At 49.6% G+C, this 25,102-nt stretch overlaps 1 protein-coding gene and 1 pseudogene across 1 annotated transcript in view; both read left to right on the top strand.

Moving 5' to 3' along the window:
* The window catches only part of CAPZB (capping actin protein of muscle Z-line subunit beta), a 141,564-nt gene that overhangs the window by 80,598 nt on the left and 35,864 nt on the right, over positions 1–25,102 (top strand). The window contains exons 3-4 of the mRNA XM_004425651.3: positions 18,577–18,698; positions 24,146–24,259. Of these exons, the coding sequence (XP_004425708.1) occupies positions 18,577–18,698; positions 24,146–24,259 (236 nt within the window). The remainder of the gene's footprint in view (positions 1–18,576; positions 18,699–24,145; positions 24,260–25,102) is intronic.
* Positions 4,423–8,964, top strand: LOC147914135 (small ribosomal subunit protein uS8 pseudogene; annotated as a pseudogene).

The raw sequence follows: 25,102 nt of genomic DNA on the forward strand, positions 1-25,102 counted from the left end.
CCTTAAATCCATTACCTCTAGTTCTTTACCTCTTGGGCTTGACAGTGAAGGCGTTAAGCAGGGTGTGACGTGTGGAAGAACTGTGTCTGGGAGTCCAGGAGAGAAGCAGGCCCCAGGGGCACTGGGTGCAGCTCAGGGTGTTGGAGGCTAGTGACGCATGGTTCCATGTGCTCAAGTGGTCACTTTTAAAGAGTGCCACCCACCCTCATCTAGCCTGTTGGGTGAAAGTGTGTTTATCCTCATTTTAAAGCAGTTCAGTGAACATTTATTGCTGCTGCCCCACCCTAGATTTCTGGATGATTCTAACAGCCCCTGGACCTCCCTGCTGTAGTCCCCCACCTGCCCCATCTCACCCTCTGCAGTCAGAGTAACCTTTCCAAAAGGCAGTTCTGATCATGACCCTCCACGGCCCTTCATGACTCCACACTGTCATCAGAATCGAGCCCAGAAACAGTGTGGGTTTAAGAACTCTTGATCTGGCTCTAGCCACTTCCTCCTGCCTCTGCCAGGGCCCCTCTCCTCCAGCCGTACTGACCTGCTGTAGTGTCCCCCAAAGGCCCGATGCTCTGTGCTGTGGGATCGTTGTACATGCTGTCCCCTTTACTGGGAACACGTCTCCACACCAGCTCTTGCTTGTCTTTCAGGCCTCTGTCTGGGTCTCCCTCCCACACCCTGTGCCACTTGGTCACCCCAGCCATGGCACTGGGCCTTATTCTCAGTTGGAATTGCTGAATTATATGACTCTCGTGCTGCCCACTAAGCTCTCTGAGGGCAGGCATCTTGCCTGCTTTGTTCCCCTTTGTATCTCCAGTGTGCAGCACGTAAGGGACACTCAGTGAAGGCGTGCTCCTGCCCCTGCTGAGTGCTGGAGCCTGAGCTGAAGCCCCGGGGTCAGAGTGATAAGTAAGACAATAGTTGTGTCTTTAAAGGCTCATAGTTGTGGAGGAGACAGATACCCGGATGAATAGAATACAAGGATCCCGATGGAGAGGAACACAGAGCACTGTGGGAGCACCATGGAGAGGCACCCAGGCCACCCTTGGTGGGTGGGTTTCAGGAAAAGCTTCTCGGAGTAGGTGAAGCCCACCCGAGACACACCCTAACGGGGTGACAGGAAAGGAGCTAGCTGGGCAAGGATTGAGGAGGAGCAGTGTGTTCTGTCCAGATTAGAACCTGTGAATTGAGGCCTAGGGAGCTTTGGGCGTTGGTTCAGGCCTCGTGGGTTCCTTGCCAAAAAGCAAGTGATGGGCACGCACTCCAGTTTTGCTGAGGATCAGCTTTTAGTCGCCACTCAGGCTTCCTAGATAAATAAAGGGATGGACGGAGATCGATTATCTGCGGGTTTAAGATTAGAGCTGGGAAATGTGCGTTTTCCCTAGATTATACTTCACGGCTGCCTGCCTCTGCAACGCACACATCAGTCCTTTCTTGGGAGGCAGTGACCTCCTGGATCTCTCAAGACCGCGTGCTTCAGGAGCTGCTCGTGCCCCCTGCCTTCATCTTGTCTGATCTCACAGGGACCTAGGACTTGCCGAATCAGATTGTGCAGGTGCTCTGTCAAGTCCTGGTGTCTCCTCCTCAGCCCTGGTTGGTGACCGCTGCTGCTCCCGAGGGAACCCAAAGTCAACTGCCGACTTTCCATTTTTCCTAAACTCCTAGGTTTTGGTGGAGGAGAGGGAGGCAGAGTCTGTGCCTTTGTTCTTATTTATTTATTTATTTATTTCCCCCCAAAGCCCCAGTAGATAGTTGTATGTCATAGCTGCACATCCTTCTAGTTGCTGTATGTGGGACGCGGCCTCAGCATGGCTGGAGAAGCGGTGCGTTGGTGCGCACCCGGGATCCGAACCTAGGCCGCCAGCAGTGGAGGGCGCGCACTTAACCACTAAGCCACGGGGCCGGCCCCTGTGCCTTTGTTCTTGATCCCTGTTATCCTTATAACTTAAGATCTGGTAACTCTTCTCATAACTGCTAGGGGACTCGGGGTGTCCTCCAAAGTAGAGTTAAATTACCTGTTAAAAAGACTGCGCCCCAGTGCCGTGCTGAACATCGTGGTGTCCCCAAAAGAAGAGAATCGACGTGGGTGTTGGCTGTTTGGGGAAAACCACTGCTTCTGCCACTTGGGAGTCAGATGGGCAAGTGTTCCCTCTGGATGCAACAAGAGGATGTCATTTTTCTATTTTATTACGGATCATCTGCCCGTGTGCAGGATATTTAAGTCCATTGGAAATACTTGTGAAAGTGCCCTATAATACATGCAAACAGGGGCCGGCCGGTGGCGTAGTGGTTAAGTGTGTGTGCTCTGCTGCTGGCGGCCTGGGTTCAGATCCCGGGCACGCACCGATGCACTGCTTGTCAGGCCATGCTGTGGTAGCGTCCCATAAAGTGGAGGAAGATAGGCACAGATGTTAGCCCAGGGCTGGTCTTCCTCAGCAAAAAAGGAGGAGGACTGGCATGGATGTTAGCTCAGCGCTGATCTTCCTTACCAAAAAAAAAAAAAATGGGGCCGGCCCCGTGGCTTAGCGGTTAAGTGCGTGCACTCCGCTACTGGTGGCCCGGGTTTGGATCCCGGGCACTCACCAACGCACCACTTGTCCGGCCATGTTGAGGCGGCATCCCACATATAGCAACTAGCAGGATGTGCAACTACAACATACAACTATGTACTGGGGCGTTGGGGAGAAAAGGGAAAAAAGGAGGAGGATTGGCAACAGATGTTAGCTCAGGGCCGATCTTCCTCAGCAAAGAGAGGAGGATTGGCATGGATGTTAGCTCAGGGCTGATCTTCCTCACCAAAAAAAAAAAAAAAATACAGTCCCTAGGTCTGAGGGGGTGTTTAGTCTTCCCTTGAATTATGTTTCTGCCTTAAAATTCCTTGACAGAAGAGCTTTCCTGTGTGCTGTGTGTGAGAAGCACCCTTAGGAAGGGGAGAATCCAGCTCATCTTCTTCCAGGCCAGGTGGTCCTCTTCTGTAGCTGTAAGGGACCACCAGGACTACCAAAGAGGTGGCAAGGGACAAGACCATGTGCTTCATTTTTGATGAGAGTGTCAAGCAGAATTCGAACTTGTGGATTACCCATTGGTTTCCACATTCTTTCCATTCCGAGACCATGGGAAGAGTCGCTGATGCTCCACAGGCTTTGCAAATCTTTCCCTAATTAAGGGCCTCCCAGCTGTGTGCATAGCTCTTCTGCCTCAAATCTCTGCCCTTTTGTGTTTGTGTTTAAAATTCCATCTTTCCAAAATGTTTGCCACTCAGCAGATCTCCTTGAAAGCCCCGCTTTTGTTTGGGGAAAATTTTTCCCTTTATGGTTTTTATTCTGCCTATGTACAGGAAATTTAAGTCTCTTTGGGATTATTTGTGCAAATGCTCTTCGGTCATTTTTCTGTTAACCTTGATGTGTGTATCTTATCACGGCATTGCGAGATGGCAGTGGATACTCCTGGTATATGTGCTGTAGTAGCTTCTAGGTGGATGAGGGACTGGAGTATCACTTTGGTTCCACTCTGGGCAAAAGGAACAAAAGAGCTTGGCCTCCCTGGTTCTGTTTAGTGGGCAGCAGTACTGCCAGGTCGGGGAGGCACTGTGGAAGGACTCTGAGCTAGGTGAGAATCGGGGTACTGCAGCAGAAGGCTGAGCTTTCCTGAGGTGAAGAACATACTTGGTTCTTGTCAACTGGGGCCAGACAGCCTATTTCATCTGAAATGCACAAAGACCCCATCCTTGGCCTTGCCCTCATAGAACTTCCTAGTAGGAGGTCTGTCCAGCTCCTGCATTTCAGGAACTGTGTGGCATCCTGTTGCTGGTGGACCCGAGAGAGCAGTGTTTTGTGAAATGCTTGGAGAGCTTCTGCTGAGGAGGTCTGAAGAGTCTCTGAGTCTGATCGTGCCTTCTGGTTGATGAGAGATGTGGGACGTAAAAGTAAGTTGGAGAGAGATTCCACTTTCCAGGACCTGAGGAGGCAGAAAGCATTTCCTCTCTGAGATCTGTCAGGAGCCCTGTGCACGTTGGCAAGCACTAGTGCTGGATAAGGAGTGCCTGGTCACCCCCTGAGGACACATCTGGTTTGGGAAACATTAAAAACACTTGAAAAGAGCCTGGCATGCTCAGTCTGCTTTCCCTGACATTTGAAATAGGCCAGGGATGTGGGCCAGGCCGTGGAGGAGCCTGCGTGTCCCGTGGGGTTTATAGTTGGGGCTGTCTGGCAAGAGCCTGGCGTTTCTGATGCGTGTCCATCACCGGCCCCTTTAACTGTGCTGAGTGCCAGTGACAAGGTCTCAGGTAAATGAAAGGGATGCTTAAGTTGATAAAGATCCATGCTGTGGGCAGTAGGAAAAAATGGGTGAATAGAATTGGGGTGGGGGGTTCTGTGGGGCAGGAGATCACTCCTGGAAGAGAGAAGGGGAGATAATTTGGGTTCTGTATACAAATAGAGAAATTTCCTAAGAATTTTAAATTTGAACATGGAATTCAGAGGAGACACTCATGCAGTCACAAGCCTTTGTCCTTCTTCCTCGTGTCTGTGTCCTAAGGCTGTGCACCTCGGAGGCATGCTCAGACTCACAGGGGTCCTTGCTCAGTAGATGTTTTGTTTCAGGAAGAACGTCACAAACTTTTGATTAGCTCTTAAAGCCATTTCCTGATTGGTTATAGAGGTAATAAGTAAGTAGACTAAGTCTTGAACTATGAAACTTTGTGGGATCTTAAAACTAAAATGAACGTTACTGGTCATCTAGTCTAGTGGTTTTCAGACATTTTTAAAATCACTGGAGCCCTCTTTTCAAACTAAATCTTATACAAACCTTGACTGAAACAGACAGTGGTAGGCCCAGACTTCCACACTTACTTAAAACTCTTGTCACCCTGAGCCCCTCTCTCTACACCAGCATCCCACCAGGCACCTCTTGTCTGCCTTGGAGAACCGTAAAACCCAGCCTGTTCAGTTGGTCCATGTCAGAGATGAGGAATCGAGGACCAGTGGCAGCTGTGGCTTATCCAGTGATCTAGCCCCTTCTTGCAGACCCAGCTCTGGCTGCCAGGCTGGTGATGTGTCCCCTGCAATGTGCTGCATTAATTTATGTTGCTGCAAGGAAGCTCTGGGTTGTAAGATCGATAGTCAGGTACAACTGAGAGAGAAGAGACAGATAACACCACTCCCGGTGCCTGGTGCCCAGACTCACTTTTTACTAACCTAAAGTTAGATCACGTAACATATTCATATCTCCTGAAAACCTCAGTTAATTTTTTTTGCATTTGCATTGAACTTATAGTTCCCTGGATTTACCTGTACTCTCTGCCTGGAATATTCTTTCTTGATTCACTTTTTTTTTTTAAACAACAGCTTTATGGAGATATAGTTCACTTACTATAAAATTCGCCCTTTTATTTATTTTTTTTATAATTTTATTTATTTATTTTCCCCCCAAAGCCCCAGTAGATAGTTGTATGTCATAGCTGCACATCCTTCTAGTTGCTGTATGTGGGATGCGGCCTCAGCATGGCCGGAGAAGCGGTGCGTCGGTGCACGCCCGGGATCCGAACCTGGGCCGCCAGCAGCGGAGCGTGTGCACTTAACCGCTAAGCCTCAGGGCTGGCCCCGCCCTTTTAAATAAAGTGTACGATTCAGTGGTTTTTAGCACATTCGCAGAGTTGTGCAGCCATCGCGTCCGCATTTCACACTGCACTGCTTGACCAGTGGGCGTTCCTGCGCCTCAGTCCCGCAGGCTTCTTTGTGACCTAGTCTGCCACACTCGTGCTTCACTTCTGTAACTCAGCTTGGTGTTAGCTCCTCAAGACGTGCTCCCCGGTCTCCCTGCTCCTTCTCACCTCCCAAGAAGCTCTGGGCAGCCCTCCTGCTCTTTTCCATGGCCTCCTGTACTTGCCCCTATCCACAGCACAGAGCACGTGGTACTGCATTTGTGCCCCTCTCTCTCCTCTTGGACGCTGAGGACGCTTGGCACTGTATTTGATCAGTGGATTTCATCTGGAGCTACAGCTTTGAGTTTCACTTCCTAATGAGCCAAAGTGAAGAAACAGAGCAGCTCTTGGTCCGGGAAGACCCTGCCAATGAAGGGGACACAGCAGTTGCTCCTGAGTGGAGCTGACTCCTTCCCCAGTAGGAAGAGTTACACATTTTTTCTTGTCCATGCATGGTCATTTTCTCTGGATGACTCAGTGAAATTAAAACAAAACCTGATGAGACATCCATCCAGTGGAAGGAATTCAGTGTGAAATGTTGTGGCCGGCCAGCCAGGATGATTTTTGTGCTAAGGGAGGGAAAAAAAGCGACCGCCTTGTTCTGGGTGTGCCTCATAAAACGTGGCACATCAGTGCTGGCCCCCACCCCTACTCAGACACGCAAACGGCAGAAACACGTCTGCTGGAAAGGAACCAGCAGTATCGCTGGACTTCTGGAAGATGGTTGGCAGTATTTAGGAGTTTGTGGTCTTGAGAGTTTTGGGAAAATATTGGTGGAAAGAGCCAGGACTGTAGCATGTGACTTAGTGGCTGCGTGGCTCTGAGCCTCTGCTGCTGCTTCAGAGGTTGGTGGCCTCCCAGGGTGGCTCTAAGGACCCTGGGGTGACAGGAACAGCATCAGCCTGGCTCATTGCAAGGCCTCAGCAGGTGATGGTTAGAGTGCCTTGGTCTGCCTAAACGCACTGGCAGCCTCTCCCTTGTCTTGGAGTCTGGGGAAACCCTCTTGAACTTCAGGGTGTTGGTGGGATTTCACGATCAGAAATGCTTCCTGACTTGCCGTCGCCTGTGTTTGGCCTGGCTTGGTGATTCCTTGTCACATTTCACCACGCCTGTCCTTTGACTGCTCAGCTGGACATGTGATTTCCTGGGACTTTGCCCTTCGCCGTGTCACGTGGCTGACTGTCAAGCGATTTGCCCTCTTCAGCCATGAATGCTCCCAGATGAGTGGTGAAGAGCAGTTGTTTTCTGCATTTCACTACATTGCTCTGTCTGCAGCTCACTTCTCATTCAGGGGCATATGTCCTCTTGTCAAAGATTTCCCTACCAGAGTCTCACTTTGTATGCTCCATGGTAGCCCGTTCAGAGCTTTGAGGAAGGTTTAAAGCCTGAGTCTGGGCCTGAACCAGAGCATCTAGTGGTGAGGAACTGGACTGAGTTTTCCATTACCCTCTGCAGTTAGACCTCACTGTGCAGTTTTTAGGAGAGAGATTCACACTGACCTAATCATGCAAAAACCCCCTTTACCAAGTACTTCTCTCTGCCACCATCCAGTTGATGAGTCTTTCAGCTTAAATATTTTTGTCCCTGGGTTACTTGCCTGGCAACATGCTAGAGGTGACACTGGCTGAGTGGTTGAGGGCTCTGGCTCTGGGGTGGGATTGCACGGGTTTCATTGAATTCTGGCTCTGCCGCCTCCTAAGTGTGTGACCTTAGCCAAGTTACTTAACCTACCTATGCCTCAGTGTCTTCATCTGTAACTAATAATAATTTGGGATAACAATGATACCACTGCCTCATATAGAGTTGCCGTTATGATAAAACGAGAGTGCGTGTTACATGCTTAGAAGAGTGCTTCGTGCATAGTAAACATTTATAACAATGTATGTTGTCATTAGGGTCATAGCTTTTATAATACTAAAATAGAGGATGGAGATCCCCTGTCCTGCCCATGAAGTTACAGTGTCTTAGCAAAAAGATCATCTTATAAAATGATGTATTGTTTTCATGTATTTTTACCTGGTCTTTTTCCCAAAAAGATTTGAGGTAATTTATAAGAATGCAGTCAATGTAGTAATACTTGAACAACATCAACTGAGAAAGCAGGACCGAGGGCCATCTAGGAAGAGGATCACAGCTCTGTGTCCACGCTTGCCTTCCTCTCACAGGCACGGCTGTAGGCATGGCTGTAGACTTGGCTTCAGGAGTCGTCCGTGTGGAGCGTGAGGGGCAGGGCCAGCCCCACAGGTCCTAGCAGAGTGGTAGTCCACACCCCGAGGGTGTGAGAGCTTGAGTCTCCATCCTACTTGGGGGACCGCTGGTCACAGTGGTGCAGTGCCATCCCAGGTCATCGGTCTCTTGCTCGCTCTCACCCCCATCAACCCAGCCAGGCCCGTAGTCCCATATCCTGGAGGGGCACTGAAGAACATTTTGGGCTCTTTCCGCCACCTTTCTGTACTGCCACAATGGTGCGCGTGAGCGTCCTGGCTGATGCTCTCAAGAGCATCAACAATGCCGAAAAGAGAGGCAAACGCCAGGTTCTCATTAGGCCGTGTTCCAGAGGCATCGTCTGATTTCTAACTGTGGTGATGAAGCGTGGTTACTTTGGCGAATTTGAAATCATTGACCACAGAGCAGGCACGATTGTTGTGAACCTCATGGGCAGGTTAAACAAGTGTGGAGTGATCAGCCCCAGATTTGATATGCAATTGAGATATCTAGAAAAATGGCAGAATAACTTGCTCCCGTCCTGTCAGTTTGGTTCATTGTACTGACAACCTCAGCTGCCATCATGGACCATGAAGAAGCAAGATAAAAACACATAGGAGGGAAAACTCTGGGATTCTTTTTCTAGGGATGTAATACATACGTGCAAAAAAATGCTTCAAAAAAAAAAAAAAACATTTTGGGAGCTTGCTTCCCACTGAGACACACATGGGCTTCAAAAGATCAGGACTCAACCTGAGTAGCCCTGCTTTTCCACAATTCAGTGCTGAGGAAGCCCTGCCTGCATTTCGCTAGGCACAAGGCTGCAGACATCTCTTCCCTGCCCTGAAGGAGGACACCCCATCCCGGATCTGCGAGGCCAAGTCTTGTACAGTCCTGTAGCAGCATAGCCCAGGGCTCATAGATGGGGGGAACTGCCTCCACTAAGGAGGCGTTGGGAATGTCTGGAGGAGGTGGACCTTGCAGGATAACTGAAGTCATTAGATGGCATTGGGAGAAGGACCGAGGATCCTGGTGGGGAGAGTGGCCACGGTGTGGAGAGAGTGTCCAGGATGTTGGGGGCAGGGGCAGGGGCAGGGGCGAGGGGCTCTTGGAAGAGCAGTGAGACTGCGGTGGGAGGCTTGGGCTGAATCGGTGAGCCTCCCTGCTGCTGTCTAGGCCGAGGCAATTGTCTGCTCTCTGTGTGGCAGCCTCTGATACCAGCTTGGTGGCTATGTGCAGTTCTCAGTATTGAGTCCAAGATAACTTATATCCAGTGAGTTTTCCACCTCTGGCTTCTTGAAGGTGCTTGAGTATTGTGCGCCATCCCTCAGGGACCAGCCCTTAATTAAGAGGAGCAGGCGTCCCTCTGTGCCGGCACAGGTGATGGGCTGCGCTCCTGGCCAGTGAATGGTTAATTTAATTAGGCTCCAAGTGCCTGTTCATCCCCTTGGGGGAAGCGTAAGGTTACATGTGGACAACGGGAGCCTTGTGTGTGCAAGGTTGACTCACATATAGTGATTTTAATTTCTCCTTTCAATTTGTTTCTCTTTGTCCTGACCCTTCCTTTAGAAAACCATTCTGGCCTCTTATTCCAGGCTGAGAGCTTCCAGAAGGCAGAGCTTGAGTATGAATAGCTGAAACCAAGCCCAGGAAGTTTGCCTTTGTTTATTATTTATCTCTGGGGTGGTTTGGGGTACCTGCCTAAGAAAAGAGAGTGGGGGGCGCGGGGGTCCTTATTGTTTCTTGAGAAAGCTCTTTGTTGTTAATGGCATGTGAAACATTTGAAGTAGAATAAAACGTTTGTTGGTCAAAAATGGTTTCCAAATGTTGGCCGTGTTGGCCCGCCTCATCAGTGTGGGACCCTAAGTGACTGTAACCCCAGCCAACGGTCGTGTGCCTGCTGGGAGTGAGCGTTCAGTCTGCTGGTGGACTTCACGTACCGGCGTCGCGAATCGAAGGTGCACGGTTCACTCTCATTTTAATGTTTCTGAAATTGAGAAATTGCTTCTTACGCTTAACATGTACATTTAGCGGTGTTCTCATTAATAGTACATCTTACAATTTACAGTCTTCAAATGAAGAGTACAGTCTATACTTAAAGAATATTCTCAGAGTCGAGTGATAGCTGAATTAGAAGAGAGACTAGGTCTGAAATTGGAGGGTGGGCCGGCACTCCTGTGTGTGGTGTTGGGGTGGAGGGCCGAGAGGCCTCTGGTTCAGCAGGTGCCAGGCTCTGAGCGGGGTCTGTGCAGAGCCCCTGCCCGCAGTCGGGAGTGGCTGCAGTGCGTGTGGGAGGGCTGGGTGGGCGGAGCGGCAGGGGAGCCCCGCAGTGCAGCCCCTTCCTGGGCGCTGGCTCCCTGTGTCTGCTCTGGCCACTGCCTGGAAGGAGGCTTCGATCCACACAGACCCGTATTTCTCCCCGATTCACTTCCCTTCTCGCCCCCTTTCCTCTGGCCCAACTGGAGGGTGTGGGAGCTCCTCACCTTGTTGGCCTGGCAGGTCCCCTGCTTTGGAAGAGCTGGATCAGAATTCCGAATTTAGATTCCAGTTCCCCTGCACCTCCCGCTGGCTGTGTGAGCTGGACAGGCAGCTTCCCGCGCTTGGGTTTCCTCATCCACGCGGTGCGGAGGGTGCCGCCAGTCCTGCCTCAGATGACAGTTGACCAGGTCGTGGGGTCATGCAGGGCACCAGTTTCGGCTCGGAGCAGGTGCTTGATAACATTGGCTTGTGTGATTTTTATCCTGTGCTGACGTGTTTTGATGCCTCCCAGGATGAGCAAGGCTCCCTGGAGGTTCGTGGGGGCCCCTGGGCTCCTCTTCGGCTCATTCAGGTATGCTATTGCCGAGTCTCTTGGAACATCAGCTGCTTCCCATCCAAAATAAGCTTAACACTCTGAGTGGGACTTACAGGACAGGGTGAGGTTGCAGGCTTGAAGTGCTGTCTCCTAACAGTGGGGCAGCCACACTCAGAGAGGCATTAGGTAAAATTGCTCGAAAACTCCAAGATTGGTTCATGTGAAAACTATGCTTCCATGGCCCACAGTGTCTCTTATGACAAACTAAGGTCCTTGTAACAAAGCTGCTACCGGGGAACTTGGCAGAGGACTTGTGCTTCCTCCACACTGGGCGGTGATAAGGGGTGGGGGGCGTCTCTCATTTCCACTAGGCTGTGGAGGCTGCCCGCGCCCACGTAGATGGACGGGCTGGTCCTCAAGTGCATCCTTCTTTACACCTGGGAGCTAGGGATCCTCCAGCCTCCAAGCCCCTCATTGGGAGGCATGGATGAGGTGGGAGGGAGGCTATCCCTTGCATGTGCTCTTGTATCTTTTTGAATTTTGACCTGTGTGAATGTATTACCTATTATAAATAAATAAAAACACTTAGAGGGGCCCACAGGTACTGCCCCGCCTGCCCCGGTCCCACTCCAGCCACACTGGTGCCCCTCTCTTCCTTGCAGTCCCCTCGGGGGCCTTTGTGCCGGCTCTTCCCTCCCTTTCCAGTGCCACTCCTTTCCTTCCTTCATGTGTCATCTCCGTGTTACCTCCTAGACCACTGGATCCCCACAGTCCCACTGTTCTGTCTCCATCAGGTTTGCTTCACGAAGCCCTTGCCGCTTGGGATGGCTCCTGTGCCTTGACTGTTTCCGGTGGCTGGAGCGTGCTTCATGGGAGCAGGGCCACATATGTCCATCTTGTCTGCCACTGAATCCTCCTCAGATAGTGTGGGCATTCAGCATTTATTGAGGGAAATGAATTTCTCTTTGAGGACAGTGTTGTAGCTCCCAGTTCTGGGATTTAGGATGGTTACACTCAGCCAGGAAGTGGCAGACCAGGGATTTGAACTTGTGTTTGATTTCCAGGTTGGAGTTTTCCAGAATGCTGTACTGTAGCTTGTGTTTCTGACACTAGTGTGTGTGTCGCTAAAAACACTCTATTTTCTTTTTTATTTTTATTAGGGAAAAAAAGGGAAAGTGTGGGGCCTTGGAAAAAATAAAAGGAACAGATTGTAAGCAGAGACCTCTGCTGGCCACCGGGAGGGAGCTCCAGTGTCCTGATCCTTTGCTGTCTGTCGGAGAGTGGGGCTGTTCTAACTCGGGGGGTGGGGGGGCAGAGGGGGACGGCCAGGACTCTGCCCAGCCATGGTTTCACCAACATTACTCATCTGAGTGTGCGACCTGGTGAACAGGGCCTGTTTTCGATTCTTATCTCTCTAGTGGCAGGCTCTCAGCCAACGGGTAGATCAAAAGACGGAATGTGTTCATTTGGCCATTTAAAAAAAAAACTGAGGTACCAGGGTGCACTCCTTAAAGACAAAGGCGCCGTGGATTAGATTATCCGTGGAACTGAACTGGTCTGGCTTTTGTGCTTTTTTTAAGGGTTCATCTCAAGTTTCTTTTTCTGGTTGAAGAATTTTTTTCAACATTAATAACTAATGGAGAAGGGGAAGAGACAAAGTAGAACCATATGGCGGCACAAACACAAACCTCACTTGTGGCCGGAAGCTTCTGATTTGTATCTCTTTTCATGTGATCAGCTGTTGGGTTAGATAGTAGAAAAGTATTTGGTTTGGGGCAACAGCAAGAGTGGGTGTAATTTTTTTTCACCTTGCTATACTGTATCTCCTGTGTCCTTTCTCAGGCACTGGCTTGTAGCTCTGTGATTTCGGGCAATTTATTTCTCTAAGGCCCTGCTTTCCCCTTCTTTAAAATGGAGATGGTAACCGTACCTACATCTAGGGCTGTTGTGAGGATTAAAGGAGGTGATGCCGGTAGAGTTTCTATAGTACAGTGCCTGGCGCACACTACCAGGCGTTGGCAGTTACGTCCTCCTCCTCGTTACCCTCATTATTATTAAGGTGTCACCTGAGGCAGTTGTTCGTGGCATCCTAGCCTTTCCTTTACTTTCTGGGTTTTTTTTTTTTTTTCTTCCTGCCGGAGTTTGCTTTATTTCCTTTCACCCTGTCTTTTCACTGGCCTCCTGGGCACTGCTGAGCTAGGTGCGGGTATCAGTGGTGACGGGCATGGTGGTTCCTGCTGCCTGGGTTCTGGGACTAAGGAATTTGTGGCAGTGGAGAAATTGGTGGAGCCCTGAACCTCACCACTGGAACTATGACGGGAACACTGTCCTGGCCAGTGCAGCGTTGTTTATTATTCCAAGTCGCTTGGAATTAAGTTTAAATCCCCCCAACAGCCTGGACTGAGCTGACACCTTTGGTGTTATCTGAACATTCCTTACAGAGGCTCTTAAGCAGCTGAGATGGGCATTTTGGACAGAAGGCATCCGGCCCTCTAGTGTTGGCACCAACCACGTGTTCTTACCAGGGGCCCTCCTTGGCTTTGGAGGCAGCAGAGCAGATGACACACACACCCCAAAGTGAACTCTTGGCTTTGTTTGGACCTGTCCTTTCATTCATTCATTCATTCATTCATTCATTCATTTATTTGTGAGGAGATCAGCCCTGTGCTAACATCTGCCAATTTATTTATTTTTTGCTGAGGAAGACTCGCCTTGGGCTAACATCTGTGCCCATCTTCCTCCACTTTATATGGGACACCGCCACAGCATGGCTTGCCAAGCGGTGCGTCGGTGCGTGCCTGGGATCCGAACCGGTGAACCCCGGGCCGCAGCAGCAGAGCGCATGCACTTAACCGCTTGTGCCACCGGGTTGGCCCCTGTTCTTTCATTTAAATTGCTCTGCAAACTCATGATCCGTGAGACTTAATGTGATTTCTTCCACTATTCTAAGCATTTGACATGACTAAGAGGTGGGGGTGGGAGTAGAGTTGGAGTTGAGTGTAGGGAGGGAGTCCTTAACTAATTGACTAGATTACTGAGATAAACTGCCTTTATTCTGGGTCTATAATATGACACAGAAGTCAACAAACGTACGGGAGCACCCACCACAGTGTGCGTGTCCCTGGGCTGGGTCTGGGGACTGGGCCCTGCCTCTGCAGATGCAGAGTCAACACTCGAGGAAGAATGTTCAGTAGCAAGGAAGGAATAAAATGATAGCTGATGGCAATATTAGAACAACTATCTCCGAAGCATTTGGGATTCAGTTGACATCAGTGTTACTGCAGGAATACCAAAGAATTTGGCATCTTGATAAAGAAGTCAGAATTTGGGCTGGGCCCTGAAGAATGGCAGGATTTAAGAGAGGAATGGGGATAGGTTGCTAGGTTAGCAAATAAAAGTATGTGTCCCGTGTATTTGAGATTTATCGTCTATCTGAAATTAAAATTCAACTGGCCCATCCTATGTTTTATCCGTAAATGGGTAAGTTTTTAAGTGAAAGAATGAATGTGCAAACTTGCATGTTCAGGGAGCAGTGAATAGGACAGCGTGGTTGTTTGAGAGGGTTCAGGAGGACGTAGAGGGGTGGGATGGGATGGGAGTAAGACGGACTGGTAGGTGGTGCCAGATCATGACTAATGCACCCTTGAGCAGCTAGCTGCTCTGGTACAGATCTCTGGGCATGCCATGTAGGGCACACTGCTCGTTCTCCACAACGACAATTAGATTATACTTTCAGGGCATTTTATCTTTGATGAAAGAAACAGGATGATAGAAGGAAATAGAATACAAAAATATGGCCCAACTTGAGAGTTTATCCAAAAGGCGAAAATTGTACCTACTTGGGTGAAGTTGGCCATATCACATCCCAGGTGCTTTTCATGGTAGGACAAACCATACGCCATTCGTGAGTTCTGTGTTTTTCTGTGCACTGCCATAATTTTTTGAGTGACGGTTTAGATGTGTGTTGTTCTGAGGTTGGTCAGTCCCTGGCCAAGGACTTTGAAAAGCTCAGGCACAGATCTTTAAGGGTGACTGGGTCTAGGAGCTCAGATAATATCACCGTAGCTCTGCATTGCCCAGAGGCTCAGGCAGGTGCTCTCCTGATGCCTGCTGCAGCCCAGGAGCCTCCCGCATCCCAGCTTCCCTGGCAGAGAGAAGATGAGCCATCCATCTCGCCATAACCCCTAGAGAAAATTAAGAGAGGTCTCCATACCTGAATAGGCCAGGGGCTGAGGCCCTCTGACTGCCCATGGGCGGTGGTGGAGTAGAGGTCAGCCTTGCCCAATACATGGGATGAAGAGCTTGGTGACCAAGAATAGGAAACGTAGGCTGGGCAGGCGATAAGAGTGGCTATTGTTGATGGCCGGTGCCACAGGCCAACCCCTTGCACTGTTGCCTGAGTCAGCTTTGGGCTTTGAAGGATGCGAGTCACAAAGTGGAGAAGTGGAGTCACTTCCAGTCCTTTACCTTGAAAGGACCCTGATCTACTTCGATGGGCGGGGAGGGCTGGATCCCATTTTCTAGACCAGTGGCTGCCGTGTTTTTTGATTCCACAGGTCAGAAACATAAAAAAGAAAAAAAAAAAAAAAGAGGAGGAGGAATAGGTCATTGGGTTGCCAACCTTTAAAACAAAAACAAAATAAACATATCATTTCATAAAATTAAGGACATCTTAACTCCTCCCCCAAAAGGCATCCTCCAAATAAAGGATGACTACAGTGATCCATATGAAGAACTTAATGTCATTTTGATTATAGTCTTTCTTTACCTGAAGTATTTTCACTGGAGCAGTGAGACTCTTATCACAGCCTAGTCAGTCTCTGATGCTGCTCACCTACCATGTCTCACAAATGGCCAGCCTTGGGCAGAGCCCAGTTGCGTGGCCAGTTGATAGCAGAGCAGAAGCTAGAACCCGGGTCTCTTAGTTCTCAGTCTTGTCATCTTTGCCATGCTGCTCAGGGTCATAGATAAATATAAATGCCAGGACTTTAACTAAAACTCCCGTTCTCTTTGTCTGATGTTTTTCCACCACGTCATGTTTGTTCATATTTGAGAATGCCTGGTTGGAACCACAAGTGAAATTGGTCCTTGGTGTCCATCAAAATTTAGTTTTTGGCAACAAACTCTTGGTAAAAATTGTTACTGCACACCAATTTATTAATTTAAAAATAGAGCTGATGGGTGTTTGGGAGGCTCCATGCTGTAAAACTCCTCCTTCCCTCCCTCCCAAATATCTTGAGCACTTGCTGTGTGTCAGGTGCTGCCATAGGCACTGGGATGCAGCAGTGAACCAGGTTGAAGTCCCTCCCCTGATAAAATCTACATTCTATGAGGGGAGACGGACAGCAAATAAATTATAGAATCACTTCAGGTAGTATAAGTGCTGGGAAGAAATTATTGAAATACTTTTGATCTGTGGATTAACCTTTAGATAGTAGTGAAGTCAAGCCTATTTTATACCAAATCCCATTATCTTGTAAGCTTTCTTGTGTTGGAGGACTTAGCTACAGGCAACGTGACTGGTGAGAATGGGGAATCCAGGTGGAACTGGGGTTAAGAAGAACTGGGTCCTCGAGGGTCTGTTTTCTCTGGTGACTGGAGCAGTAGAGTGAATTCAGGTGGGGTCTAGGCTGGCGTTGCGGTCTAAGAACAACAGCCAGCGGATGACGCTGAGAGCCAAGCAGGAGAGTGGGGGTTGCAGTGTGTCAGTTACTGACGTGCACACATTGCCCTGTGCTGGGTGCTGGACTGAGTACTGAATGCGTTATCGCATGTGATCCCCAAAGCCACAGTGAGTTCCTTTTTTATCATCCCCACTTTGCAGGTGAGGAATCGAGTCTTAGTAGAGAAGTAGAACGACTTGCCCAAGGCCGTGAGGACAGTAGTCGAGGATGTCTTATTTCAGAGCCTATTTGCTTAGTGTCTACCATAATCCGGGATAAACTGGGGCAATACTGTCAGGGCCCCAACCAGTTAGAATGGAGTTCTAGGCAAAAGTCAAGGCCCAACAGAATAAATGATGGCGCCTCGGGAAGGGGTGACGTGATGGGCAGGTATGGAAATGCTCAGGGCGTTTCACTGGGCCAACAGCAGGAAAGCAAGACCACTTCTAAATCCCAGCTGCCGAGGTGGAAGCCGTTGAAATCTTCCTTGCCTCGGCCAGGACATTCTTCCAGGCTCCGTGGCCATCCGTAGCTGGGCGGGGATGGGCATGGAGGGGGTTATCTGCCACTAGAGTGTGCCTTTGCCTTGCACTGTCCTTCCTCTTAGCTGTCTGTAAAACCAGAGTTATCGGCAGAGGAGATTTCTATCTTTTCTGCTTGCTTCTTGTGTGGGCCTTGGGCAATTCATGACTCTGGGCCTCAGTTCTTTAAACTGTAAAATGGGGATAATGCATGCCTACTTCACAGGATGAGTGTGAGCTTTCAGGCAGACAATATGCCACGTATGAAGGGCCTAGCATAGTGCGTGACACATGGCGGACGCTTGGAAATGCTATGGGGGGGTTGATATTACCATCACCAAAACTAACTTTGAAAATAGCCCCATTTTTGTTTGTCTGTTTGTTTGGGAGAGGGAGATATACATGCAGGTGTTGCGTGGAGAAGAAATTCTGAAAATAAGCAGGTTGTATGCGGGGGTTCATGGTGCGTGTGTCTCCTGGGGGCCCTGATGACTGATGCTGCTCCGTGTACGAGAACATTCCACTGAGGCCGGAACTGCTGTGAGCTACCAGACAGGGCAGCGTCCTACAGCTGTGCCAGACAGTGCCTTACAGGCTGAGTTCTGGAATACCCTGGGGGTCAGCAGAGAGGCCTTGAGAAGCCCACGGAGGCTGGGTGATCTCTGGGGTGGCAGTGTTGCCTGTCCCTGTCTTCCTGGTGGTGGGAAGGGGCTTCTGGAACGGCCGCAGCTGTCAGCCCCTGTGCTCAGCTGCTCTTCTGGGTGTCTTTGCTACGTGGCTTAACTTTTCCATTTGGAGGGGTTATTGGTGCAGTTGGCAGCCACTTGCCTGGTAAACGATATGGTGGGGCCTCCATAAACCCAGGCCCGTGAAATGAGTAAGTCAGCACACTGAGAATATAGCATGGAAGTGACTCAAGCCTGAAGGAATCCATTTCTGAAAGCACTGCCATCCCTTCCTGGAATATTTTGGTGGAAATTGATGTTTGAGTTGGGAGGAGGAGGCCAGCGGCCTGGTTAGTTGCAGGGCCGTGTGTCAAATTAAGCAGCATTTGCTCTGGGATTCAGCCCTGCCTACCCTGGACCACGGGGCCCTCCCTCTCAGTGAGGTGGCTCCAGGCCTGCCAACCTGAGATGAGCCAGCTGGAGCATGGCGTGGTGGGGAGCTGGGGGCAGGCTACCTTTGTAGCAGGTAGGGTCGACTATGAGCCAACCTGGTAATGCTTGGCCAGGGGCCTGGAAAGTATTGGAAACTCCGCCCAGCATGGGAGCCTGTGGGAGTTCTCTGGCGCGGATGGGTTATTCTTCTCAGAGTTCTTTGGATTCCTGTGTATTTAAGATGTTTACCTTCTTCTCAGGCCTTCAGCTTGTGCTCTGCCCACCAGAGACCAATACCAAGCATATACGTACTTACGTGTCCTAGACCACCCTGGCGAGCAGGTAATTAAAGCTGCACGCAGATTTGGAAGGAAGGCTGTGTTGGAAGTCACGCTCCACTGTAATTCAAGAACAGGTTTCTTTATAGAGGGACACAGTTGGTGTCAGACATGTGGAAAAGAAAAGAACAGGCACATAATTCTGGCAGGGTACCAAGGGCCAGGTGTTAAATGTGCTGACCAGGACATGGCTGCCGTCACGTTAGCCAACCTGGATTTGATGTATTATTTTAACCCCTGTTTCTGCCTTTTCTTTCTGCCAGGTCCCCAGTCTATGTGAAGATCTCCTGTCTTCTGTTGACCAGCCACTGAAAATCGCCAGAGACAAGGTGGTGGGAAAGGATTACCTTTTGTGTGACTACAACAGAGATGGGGACTCCTATAGGTGAGCTCCCACCCCAAGAACGCAGCAGCCCTGCCAGGCCACACCCCGGGCCCATCATTACCGCCTGCCAGCAGCATGAGGACCACTGAACTTTGACAGTCTGACACCCTGTCAGTCTTCTTTCCTTTTGTCCTTCAGCTAGTCCTTCCTCCTTCTCTCCCTCCTTGCCTTGCTTCCATCCAATCAACCAGTAGGTGTTTGTGGAGTGCCTTTAGTAAGCATTGGAGATTCAGCAGTGAACAAGAGGCCCCTGCCCTGGGGCAGCTTACAGTCTAATGGGTGAGGGATGTTGTTACAAAATAATCAGCGTTTCATTATAATTGCAGTAAGTCCTGCCAAGGGCACAGTGCAGGGTGTGTACGTGATGGGGATCCTGAGCACAAGGAGGTCCTGTGTGGTTAAGGGACATCTGAATGAAGCTCTGTCATACAAATATGCAACTCTCCTTTCTTTTCTCATCACCATGCTGTGGGCTGTAAATAACTCAGTTGACATTAGTCTCTGCAGCAGGTGATCACTGGTCTAGAACAGGAGACGTACCCAGCAGCTGATTACTGTATGATGTGATCCATGCAGCCAGTGCCAACCTTATTCATGATTTGAGAGTAGCATAGACGAGGCTGGGGTTGCCTCTAGGAGGACTTAGAGAGGCAGATGATGTCTGAGCTAAATTTTTAAGGGTATCTAGGAGTTCTGCCTATTAAAAAAGATTGGGAATCCCTAAACCAGTCTAGTCTTTCTGTGATGGATTGCTGTAGTCTGTGCCTTGGAGAATGGTGGAGGAGCGCTAGTCTGCTTTAGAAAAAGCCACAGAGCCTTAAAGCTTCAGCCTCATGCTCTTTTGGAGGAGGAGGTGGGGTCTGAAAAATGGAAGCAGGAAAAAATATCTGGAGTCAGCCTGCCTTGGCTCCAAACCACCACTGCCCCCTCTAGCAACAGGGATTGGACAAATTATTCCCTCTGGTCTAGTTTTCTCATGTGTAAAATGAAAGTAATAGTGTTCATTCTTTGAACGGAGTGCTCAATAACACCTCTATAGGCGTGTACTGTGTATGCCAGGCGCTCTTCTCAGTCCCTCTTCTGTAGAGCTTGTATCCTAGTGAGGAGGCCAGGGAGTAAGCAGATGCATAAATAATATAGATTGTGGAAAGTGAATAAATAAAAGAAAAGAGGACAAGGGGAGGGAGAGGTGGATGGATAGACAGGAGAGACCCTTCCGTTAGTGGTAGTGTCTGAAATGAGACTTTAGGATGGAAAGGTCAGTCACACACAGGTCTGGGAGAAGAACTTTTGGGTGTAAGGGCCCCAGGTGGAGATGAGCTGGTCAGGGTTGAGCCCTGCAGGGAGGCCAGAGTGGGAGAACGCAGTGAGGGCAGTGAGGGTGGGCCTCGAGGTAAGAGGTGTGCCAGGGGCAGATCGCATAGGGCCTTGAAGGCCAGAGTGAGGGTCATAGGACGTAGCACAGAGTTATTGGGGGTTAAGAGAAATAACACATTTGAAGTACTGAATAGCACAAAATTTGGTGTAAATTACAAAGATTTAATTAGTACTGACTTTTTGAAGAGAGTAGACAAGTGTTTTATAATCATGTCCCTTTAAATAGAAGCTAGGTAAAGTTAGCTTTAAATGGAAGTTAGGTAAAGAATATATTCTGGCCTAATCCAGGCCAGAGACTCGAGTAGAGATGGTGAGAAGCAGTTGGATTTGAGTAAGTTTTAAAAGCAGAGCCAGCTGTGTTTGTGGGTGGATGGGGTGTGGAAGAACGAGTAGGGCGAAGAGGGGTTGCAAAGCTTGGAGCCTGAGCAGCTGGAAGGTGGGTCACTGTTGAGGTGAGGAAGACTCAGAGAGGGGCTGATATGGGGGCATTTTAAGCTTGAGGTGTCCATCAGATGGAAGTGGAGATGTCAGGTAGGCTATGGATAGTCTGGAGTTTCAGGAGCCAGGTCTGGGTAGAGATGGCGATCCAGATGTGGGAGTCCCCAGTGTAGACCTGGTGAGACAGCCCTGAGGTAGATCAGATTCAGCCTTGAAGGGCCAGTCGCTGTTCCGGTTGTGGGCATAGGTCCAGGCCTAGTCCTCAGTGGGAGAGTGATCCATGAGGGTGTTGAGTGGTCTGACAGACCAGGAGGCATATCGCTGAAGGACAAGCAGCCTCACCAGGCCCAGGGGTCAGAGAAGGCTTTCTGGAAGAGGTGATCTGTGAGCTGGGTCTTGCTTATTCAACATTGTTGTTATAATTCTTTTTTCCACCTGAAAACTCCAGCTTGCTGTGTGAGGCAGCCGTTCCCCAGCAGCCTGTGGAAGGCTGGGATCATTTCCACATCCAGGCCAAGGCTGGGCTTTCCGGGGACTGGGTACCTGCAGCCCCTCTAGGTCCCTGCCAGCTCTGCCCACGTTCCCAGGGGCCCTTAGCCAAAGAGGAGCCCAGGGTGTCCAGGCACAAGATTTTCTTTCCTTTCCCCTTCTCACTGTAAAACTTCAAGGTCTTCTGAGTTTCTCGACACATTTCCATCCTAACTGTGTTTGATCGTTTGCTTAAATAAGATCCTTATGGCGTGGCCGTTGCCAGCAGCACTGTTTGAAACCTGTTAGCTGAAACAAAAAGCATTCTCTGAGGGAAATGAAAGCCCTGACTTTTGAAATCTAAGCGTTCCTGTCCATCTGTCTTTTTTCAAATGGCTTCCATTTAAGCTCTTAAATGTGTTCTGAGTGCCCCTTCCACTAAGAATATTCTGGGTAATGTTATGATTTTTCCCCCAGCTACAATTACTGTGGCTCCAGGACTAACAGCTTGAAATGCTGTCGTCTGTGAGCCAGGAGAGATGTGAGTTACAGGCTTCTTGAAAATTCCAAGCCCCGAGTCTGCAAGAAAGATGGGCTCTTATGTCTAATCAGGTCGCCTTAAATGAAGTCCGGTTGGGTGGGTCTTCTAGGCCCACAGGAAAGCGATGGCCGTTTAACCGTGGAAATGAAGGTCAGAGCTCTGGGTGTGGTGGAGTCTCAAAGAGGGCACGTAGGTGGGGGGTCGGTTTCATATTCTCACGCTCAGATTCTTTTCCACTCCCCCTGGCTAGTGGGGGAGCCAAGCCTAGTTTACAAATAAATAGCGGTGGTGACAGCACTCTTCAGCTGTGTCTTTGGATCCAGTAAGAGGCCTTTGTTGATTTTTTTTTTTTTTTAATGCTTAGGTGTCCCTCAGCAGAAAAAGCGGAGGGTCGCTCCATCTCTGTTGGTTTGGAGGACCACCAGCAGAATTCCTGTGGGTCCTTTCTTCCCCACCCCGTGCTGTGAGGCTTTGGCCCCACGTCAGCACTTACTGCACACGAACTCCATGCTAGGTCCTGGGGCACGAACAGCGCAGGCTCCCCTCTCAGAGTTTTCCTGCAGTTTAGGGCGAGGGGAGGGTAGGAATGTGACAGCTCTAAGAATCGACATCTGTAAGGCAGTGAGGGGACAAGGAGGCAGGAATAGTTTCTTCTGCTTTGCCAGGGGGAGGTGCAAGAATTTATTCATTCTTCTCACAACAGTTTTTTTTAAGTGAGCTTGTGGTTGAGTACCAGGCACTGTTCTAGGTGCTGAGCAAACGGTGGAGAACAAGACAAAAAAGACTCTTGCCCTCTTGGAGCTTAGGTTCTGGAGTTGGCTATCTAAATTTAAATTAATTCAAATTAAAATAAAAGTTCAGTCAGTCAGTTGCACTAGCCACCAGTACTCAGTAGCCACATGAGGCTAGTGGCTGCTGTTTTGGACAACGCAGATACAGAACATTTCCATCCTTGTGGAAAGTTCTGTCGGGCAGCACTGTTTTGAGGGATAAACAAGACGCATTACAAGAATAAGAACAGCCACGTCAGCCCATGCTCGGAAAGGGAGAGGCCTCTCGGAGGATGGAAACCCAGTGTCGGTTTCACACCTGCCCTCCATGCCAGATAGGGTCCTGGCTTGTTGGACAACTCTTTCCTATGGTGTGTGCACAGTCCAGTGTGACCGCAAGAGCTGGCTGCTGATCATGGGGCAGAAGGGAATGTTTCACCTCATTCTTGTAAAGTCTCTGCCACCAGTGTGGTGAATGGGAATAGTCAGCTTGGAAAGAAGGGTTTCCGAAAGTTCCTTCTGCTTCGAGGTAGTCAGGGAGTCCCTCTTGGGACACCAGGCATGGCAACTCTCCCCTCACTCACCCTGTGGACTGGGCAGCCAAGAAGTTAGGACTGCTGTCTGCAGGTGGCTCCGAGAAGAGGTCACCCAGCTTATTCTGGTTCCATACTTGTGATTTGCCAACGTAGGTGCCTGATGGGGCACCGGTTACCAAAAAGAAAGATGTTTGTGCACAGAATTTGTTAAAACTGGGCTTCAGAAGAGAGTGATACGTTTTTTCCTTAACATCAATCCCAAATCAGAAGGTTCTTTTGAGTCCTGAGTGATGTGAAGGTTTGTTGTCAGAGGGGGACATGGGAAAGGTGGTGGGGGTTCCTTACAGTGGACACGTTGAGGTGTTTATGCCCAAATGTGTCAAGGACTTTGTCCAAATTCCACATTGTCTTCTCCTCCTCTTCATTCCTCTCTCACTTTTTTAATTCTCTTTCTTCCCTCGGAACCCCAGCTCTCTGAACTCCACCTGTAGGAATTAATGAGTAGATATTTCCCTTATAACCTCCTTTCCACTACTCTCAGTGATTAAATGCTTTCCTGAAATGTGGCAAAATAACATTTTAAAAAATGCAGCGAGTCTTCAGCCTGGCAAAAGAGGCTGGTTCTCATTACTTAACACTCTTTATAGGTGTGCCTGGCCCTTGGGTGTTGGGAAAGCTGTCCTCTGTTCGTGTGAGATCTCGGGCGCTCAAGGTTTCTTGTGTGCAGTCAACGTGTCCCTGTGGAGCTGGGTCTCTTGCCTGCTTCCGTTAACGGACAGCTCGCTTCTTAATCCTTAACTATGTAAGAAGGTCTGTGGAGCACTCGTTTATCCAGAGCTGCCAGCAGGTCAGGGAGGAGAGAGGGGCATCTGTTGATCAATACAATGGTGAAAACAAAGGAAAATGAGAAAAAAGGTAAGAAAGAAGTTAGATTTTTTGAACACTTGCTACATGCTAGGCTCTAGTCTCGCACTTGGTATCTTTTTGTCCTTTGCTCATCACAGTAGCCCTGTGGTTAGCAGATAGTGGCCTCGTTGTGCTCATGGCAGGTGAGGCTCAGAGAAGTCAGGACACCTGCTGGAAGTGCACAGCTGGTGAGCAGTGGCGCCCAGGGCTGCTACCTGAGCTGCCTGCTGCTGGGCCCTCACTCTGCAAACCTTGAGAAAGCTGTGTTTGTTCCCAGGGTCTGGGAGAATCTTTGCTGTGAGTAGTAGCTTTTTCTCTGAAATTTCAGAGAGCTGGCGCTTGGGCTGAAGGTTCGTAGGCCGTGTCTGCCTTGACAGTTCACGGGCTGTCCTCCTCCTTCCTCTCCTCCAGGTCACCGTGGAGTAACAAGTATGACCCTCCTTTGGAAGATGGGGCCATGCCTTCTGCTCGGCTGAGGAAGCTGGAGGTGGAAGCCAACAACGCCTTTGACCAGTATCGAGACCTGTGAGTCCCTCGCTCCCTTTGCACTTTAGCTCCCATGGTTTTGATAAGTAAATCATAAATGAGAGCTTGACCAGGCCAGGTGGTCTCCTTGAACCTATCACCTGGACCGCCTAACTGATTAGAATTCTAAGCACCCGTAGCAGGACTCTGGGCACTGGGTTGGTAATGGGGTCGGTTATGAGACAGCTCGGTGACAGAACGCTGCCCTAGACAGACTCGCCTATGCCTTACTGCGGGTGGTGATTCATAGTAATGGCGGGTACCATACTTAACTGTGTGTAAGACACGGTGCCAGATGGTTTTCTCCACAGCGTCTCCAGCCCTCACAAACATGATAGCTGTTTTAGTCCCTGGTTTTCAGATGAAGAAATTAAGACTCAGGTAGATTAAGGTGTTTGTTCAAGGCAAGAGGCAGAGTCAAGAGTCAGACTCAGATCTGTCCGTCTCTAGAGGTCCCTCTGATATTTACCATCCTGCATGCTCTGAGCCAGTTCTTACATGGAGCTCAGGGGCACCTGCTTCCAGACCAGTCGCCAGGGCAGGACGGGTAGAGGTCCTCACGTGTGGGACTTTGGTGGCCCGTCTCTGAGCTGATATTTTGCTGACTGCGTTGTTTAGGGCCTCAGCCCCAGCCTTGGGAAGTGGTTTTGCTGGATCCTCTTAGGTTCCCACCTCTCCCTTCTGCTTCCATTCAGTCCTGCCTCCCACCACACCACCAAAAATAGTGGCCAATGGATTGATCAGCCTTGCAAGGAAAGGCTCCAAGGTTATCCTCTGAGCTATGTTTTTTCTATCAACAAAATCTCATTTTACATTAAGTTCTATACCGAAAAGATAGCAGAA

This window comes from Ceratotherium simum, chromosome 22, assembly GCF_057802395.1.
Source record: "Ceratotherium simum simum isolate JZ-2026a chromosome 22, ASM5780239v1, whole genome shotgun sequence".
NCBI classification, from domain to species: Eukaryota; Metazoa; Chordata; class Mammalia; order Perissodactyla; family Rhinocerotidae; genus Ceratotherium; species Ceratotherium simum.